A 6,081-nucleotide genomic window follows, 5' to 3' on the forward strand; every position below is an offset into this window, starting at 1 on the left:
CCCTCCACCCCGACGGCAGATGCTGGCTTCCCCGCGGCGGCAGATGCTACATCCCTTTATGCTACGGATTTCCAGTTTCCCCCAGCAGCAGATGCGGGATCCCACAACGCGATGGATTTGGCATTTGCCCCAGCAGCAGATACTAAATCTGCTCACACTGTGGATTCCGAGCTTGCCCCAGCAGCAGATTTGAAGTCTCATCATGCTCTGGATTCTGAGTTTGGCCCAGGAGCAGATACCAAATCTCATCACACCATGGATTCCGGGTTCTCTCCAGCAGCCGTTGCAGAGTTTGCCCCTGCGGGAGAAGTCAACCACCACCACGCGATGGATTCTGCGTTTTCTCCCGTGGCCGATGCCAAGCCTCTTCCTGCCGTGGATTCTGTCCCTGCAGAAGCCAAGCCTGTCTCTGCAGCTGACACCGAGGTTGCTGCAGCTCAGGAGCTGAAGACGCCTGAACCTGCTGCGGAGCCAGAGAAGTCACCCCTCAAGTTCCCTGCAGGTGAGCGCGTGTGGCTGAAAGCTTCTCTCCGGCGGGGAGAAGCTGCCGAGAGGCCGCTGTTGTTTGGGACAGCGAGAGTAGCAACGGTCCTGGGAGCAGCTGGTGATGGCCCCGCGGATGCACAAATGTCGTAATAGCATGATTTATACTTAACGAGACGCCTCGCGCCAAACGGCTTAAGCAGAGCCCTGTTCTGCCAGCAAGGTTCGGGCAGGAAGTGCCTCACGAGGGTTTTTCACTTAAAATACAAAACTAGAATTTATTCATGATCGATTTTTTAGGACATCCTTAGCAGTGGCGTGTGGTTTTTAGGGTGGCCGTCAAGACAATTTAGTTTGTCCCTGTTAGTACTTTCGTGTCACTGCTGAAATCTCCCGTAGGTCACAGTGTTTGCAAACAAAGGTTCTGGTCTTGAAAGCAGTTTCTGACCAGGTTTTGTTGATAATTTTGTGACATTTCCTTGGAATGACTATGAGCGTCGAAGTGGCAAGGGGAGCACTTTCGTATTTTCCAACAAGTTGGCTGTGCTGCGTAGATTTTTCAAAGGACTCTGTCCTGTCAGACAGAAAATTGCTGTCGATGCCTCACGCATAGTCCTGGGCGGAGACGAGTTTCTGGATTGATTGCAGGAGGAGTTGGCGAGAAATGTTTTCTTACCTTCTAATATTCTTCAGTTTAGCAATAGGAATAAACTTCAAAAAGGTGGTTTTAACAAAAGAAACCCAACTTACTAGAATGTAGTAACAGAGGCATAGGTGGGGGAATGGAAGAGTGAATCCCAGACGCTGCAAGAGCTGTACAGAATGCTTGGGCTTTCGGGAGGAGAGAGCTGGTAGAAAATGATCCTAAAAAGCTGGTTTGAAAGTGAAGAAAACCTTTAGTTTCTTGTGAAAGGTAAGAATTAGGTGAGAAAGTTATTTTTGTCTCGCTTAACTTGATCTGAACTAAAAATAACATGATTTTTTTTTTTATCCTTTACGTTCTATTTGCAGAAGCGACTGCCAACGTGGAACATGAACCGAAGGTGCCAGAGGTTTGTGTTGATGTGTCAGAGAGAGCTAAAGACAGCAAAACCCCGCCCAGCCCCCACGACGAGCATCTCCCAGAGCAGACGAACCATCTCTCGGAACCGGCAGGTGAGAAACGCAAACCCCGTGGGTCTGAAACCAGAGCGGCCGGCTAATCCTGCCCCGCCGCCCAAGTTCCTTCCCACAGACATTGTTCTCCTGTCCTTATCAAGGGAAAAAAAAAGCAGCAGAGGTTTAATTTCAAGAAGGTTGCGATCGTGGTGGCTGTTCTAAATAGATGGCAAACGTCTGAAATTGCCATTGTGCAACTTGTCTTTTTCTTACTTGTCCGTCGTTGTTGTACCAACATCTGTTGTAGTTTTTATTTCTATTTAAAATTTAAATACAATTATTTGCATATAGAGCTGTTCCCCAATGTAGCTCTATCCCACAAATACAACTTGTTTTAATGACATGTAGCCAGGACTTCGGTCCGCATGAGTACATTCTGAGGTGTGGGTGAGCACTAGATAGGGCCTCCACACTGAGAATGGGATATATCCAGGATTGGAATTCCAGTGGGAAGCCAATATCGACTGAATTTGACTGATTACAAAGAGGTAAAAACCCAAAACAAATGATCATCCTGTGCTTAAGCTCCAAGACAGTCTTTGCTTTGTGTTTTGCCTCCACCTCGGCGTGGCTGCCAAAATATAAAACCGCTGCTTAAAATGGGATTGTGAGGAGTTACTATGGAGTAGACTGCCAGATCTTATAAACTTCATCCCAATTAAAAATAAAAATAAACCCGACACCCTTTCCGAGGGCTTGCTTTTGAACTGCAGGTTGCCTGTTTTCTGAAAGACTGACGCATGCTGTTCGCGTTGTTCATATTTCAGCTCCGGTGGAAGCAAAAGAAGCCGTTGCACTAGAAAATAAAGACCTTCTTCCAGAAAAATCTGTGACTGCTGGGGCCGTCACTGTTACAGAGCAGGAAAAGGAAGAGGCTGAACGCAACCATGTCCAACACGCAGAACCTCAGCAAGAAAAGACCCTGCAGGAGCCCACAGGTAGAACATATTAAATAATAATTCTGTTTTAGAATGGAAATCCCCTCTGTGAGCTGTTCTCCTGCTGACTGCGGGGCCGCTCGAGCAAGCAGCACCCTTTCCTGCACCAAGCAGCTGCGCGGTTCTTGGCGTTCAGCGGTAACTCTGCTCGCGCTTCACCTCTAATCCCTCTCAAATACCCTTTTCCCCTCTGCATTCACCAGACTAAAAGCCCAAATCTGGCTGCTACTAGCACTTCATCTCTGGGACTGGCTTTTCTAGCTTTTCCGCTGTAGAATTTCAAAGCCATTACCACATTTTTATTTCGGTGTTGAAAAGGACCATTAATTCTTACTGCAGCGTTCCTAGTGAAGACCTCCTTCCAAATTGAGTTCTGTAATTACTGAAGAAAAATCTAATTTATTTTTTTTTCCCCTGCTCCACTAACCCAGCCCCTCCGATGAGCTCTTCTTGCCTTACGCTGGTGACTGGAGGCTGACTTGAGGGCCGGGGCTGGCTGACAAACGACTGATGCTCTCTCTAAACTCGGTGGCTTGTAGCTAAGGAAACCCGGCGCTGCCCGTAACGAGTCCAGCAGGTGACTTCTGCTCCGGAGGTTCTGCCTTCCGCCGCTTCCACCGTGGGTGCTGGGGGAATCTTAGCTCTTCTGCTCCCCCTCATGCCCCTTCTCTCTTCCCTAGGCTCAGTCTTTTACCTCTGCGCTTCTATTTTTCACATTTTGGAAGGACGCCAGCTAGAGATATAAAAAAGTGTATCTGTTATCTTGTCTTGCTAAGACAAAATGGATCCTTAATGCATTTTTAAAGATGCAGTGGCATGTCCTTACAAGAACTGTTGCTTTTTGGTGGGTTAAGAGCCGTGTATCAGGAATGATGTATTTTTTAAATAGCACTGACGTCTTTATCGGGAGTAACTTAAATAGGTTTTGCGTGCGAATGTCTATCCCAGCCCTAACTGAGGTGGCTTTAGAATTAGCGTGGTATCCGTGCTGGAAAATTCTGCCTATGTGACTGTGCGGACTGTTTTAGTTGGCTAAAAATCACATATATAGTGTATTTAGTTATTTATTTGGTTTTTTTATAAAGCAAATGGTCACTTTGATGTTTGAGCCGGCTTCCTGTATTCCAGGTCTCCCCACTGCACAAATAAGGCAAGCTAACAAATCGAGTGAACGCAGGTTTGGCAGAGCAAAACCTGCGCCGGTGCCTATCGCAGATGTGCCAGAGGAACGGCTCGTAGGTCTCCCACAACCGAAGAGCACTGACCCAAAAGCAGACCCCTGCCCTGTAGCGGAGCCTGGATGTGCTGCTGGAACCTCCCCTCGCACTAGGGTTTCACACCAAAAGGCGGCAGAGCGGCCATCCGTCGCAGAAAGCTGCGGAGATCTGCCCGGGGAGAGGTGGGATTTGGAAGGCTCTGCGGCCATTGTGAAGAAAAAGAAGAAGAAACCAAAACAGAAGAGAAACCAGCTGCCGAGAACGACGGAGTTCTGGGATGAGAATGTAGCGGCCTCAAAAGCTCCTCGAAATCCTCCGCTTGCGGCCGAACTGCGAAAACCGGACGGCTGTCCCCTAGTGCCTGCGGAAGCTCGCGGAGAGCAGCCCGTCGCCTCGGGAGGCAGAGCTGCGGGAACGCCGAGGGATGTGAGAAGAGTAGCTGGAAGTCACGTCCCAGATGAGCAAAACGCCTCCTCGGTACCAGCACAGCAGGCCCAGAAACCCCACGTGCCCCTAGAATCTGTGTCGGCTGCAAAAACGGGAGATGTTGTGAAAGCAGAACAGAGAGATGATGGTTTGATGTCGCAATCTAAAGGCAAAAGAACAGAGGTTCCCCTGGAGCAGGTAGGCGAGACTAAGAAGGGGGAATCTGTTACAGCAAAGGGGCCGACCAAGCCTACGGAAAGAGATTTTCTGGATAAAAATGAGAAGAGGGAGTATAAGGAGTCAAAATGTGCCGACCCGACGGCGCCTCTCTCAGAAGCGATCGATGTAAGCAAAGTAGAAACTCCTTTACAGCCCAAACCTCCAGAATCGCTCCCGTCTGATCAAGGTAAGGAAGCTCAGCGCTCGTCTCCCAGGCGCTCAGCGCTCAGCGACGCCGTCCGTCGTGAGCTTCAGGCTGCCAGGGGCGCACTGGAAGCGGCAGGAAAGCAGAGAGGCCGCCGTGAAAAAAGCAAAGAGGTTGAAAACGGATCCTTCGGACAACCTCGTGTGGAGGACAAGCTTCCTCACGAGCCGAAGGCAGCTGCTGAAACTAAACCGGCCTCCTCTGATAAGTGCCTGGCCGTTGACTTTAGTACCTCAGGGGGAGCATCGAAGACCCCGGCAGACACTACTAAAATACCTGTCGCACCCTTAGTTTCTCCAAAACCTGAGGAAGTCAGTGCTCTGCAGAACGGGAAGGCTGCGGTTCTGTCAGAGCTGCCCCTCCATCTGTCGGCTAAGCCTGCTGCAAGCGAACGTCCCCCCGCTGCTGAAGCAGGGGACGGAACGGTGGCAGCAGATTCCCCTGAGAAAAACAAAGGGAAAGGATTCGTTGCGTTCGAGCAGCAGCCTGGAAAAGATCTCGGTATCACACATGGGCTGGACAGACCTAAAAAAAAGCGTGGTGAAGGGAAAGCGAAAAAAATCAAAAGCTTCTCTGAGCAGATGATGCCTTTGGAGGATGTAGGCAAACTGAGCGATGGAGTGAGGACAGATGAGACTATGAGAGAAGCAACTCCCCCTGAGCCAGGCAGAGGTTTTGCTGCTCGAGGACATCCGTCAGGCAGCATCACGCATGCTTATCCTGCAGGCAAGCCGAAAAAAAGAGGGAGTGATGGGAGAAGTAAAAAAGGCGACAGAAGCTTTTTCCAGCAGCCTTTTCTTGAGAACAAGATGGACCCGAGTAGTTTTCCTGATGTAACAGATAAAAGTGAGGCAGTTAGTGACAGAGGCAGGCTCACCGCTGAGTGTTTCCAGGAGAATACGTCAGATGTAACAAAAACACAGAGGCCGGTTGAACTGGTGACAGGGGAGCCTAAAGAAAATTTGGGGAAAAGTGAAGTAGGTGATTTGGGGGCTTTAGAAGAGAGTAGGAGAGAGGAAGCAAAGCATCTTGCTGTGGCCGACACAGTCAGCAAAACAGAAGAGGTGAATTTGATTAAAAAAGGCCGAGAGGCAGGAGTGACTCCTGCAGGGGAGTCGGTTGGGGTGAATCCTGGTGCAGCACTGGCGGCAGACAAGCCTGGGAAGAGATGTAGCGACGGGAAAACAAAAAAAGCTGAGAAAAGTCTTTCGGGGCAGGCGGCTGTCCTGGATGCTGGGGTGGAAAGCAGCGATTTTCCAGGCAAGGAGAGAGTGGCTGAGAGCACAAAAGAAATGCCCTTTGATAAAGATCAGGTGTCCGGTTTGGAAAAAGAGCTTTTGCTGCAAAATCCGACAGGTCTAGCCAGAGAGGTGCTGGGAAAGCCTGAAATACACAATGGCACTAGAAGAAGCTTCTCTGACCAGCCAGTTCTTTC

At 49.6% G+C, this 6,081-nt stretch overlaps 1 protein-coding gene across 1 annotated transcript in view; it reads left to right on the top strand.

Moving 5' to 3' along the window:
* LOC104274176 (neurofilament heavy polypeptide-like) overlaps positions 1 to 6,081 on the top strand; it is a gene marked incomplete at its 5' end in the record, with an annotated part of 14,309 nt that overhangs the window by 5,882 nt on the left and 2,346 nt on the right. Inside the window, 4 exons of the mRNA XM_009869719.1 lie at positions 76 to 502; positions 1,495 to 1,638; positions 2,409 to 2,579; positions 3,708 to 5,266. Of these exons, the coding sequence (XP_009868021.1) occupies positions 76 to 502; positions 1,495 to 1,638; positions 2,409 to 2,579; positions 3,708 to 5,266 (2,301 nt within the window). The remainder of the gene's footprint in view (positions 1 to 75; positions 503 to 1,494; positions 1,639 to 2,408; positions 2,580 to 3,707; positions 5,267 to 6,081) is intronic.

The sequence above is a fragment of the Apaloderma vittatum genome, unplaced genomic scaffold, assembly GCF_000703405.1.
Source record: "Apaloderma vittatum isolate BGI_N311 unplaced genomic scaffold, ASM70340v1 scaffold23265, whole genome shotgun sequence".
Taxonomy (NCBI): Eukaryota; Metazoa; Chordata; class Aves; order Trogoniformes; family Trogonidae; genus Apaloderma; species Apaloderma vittatum.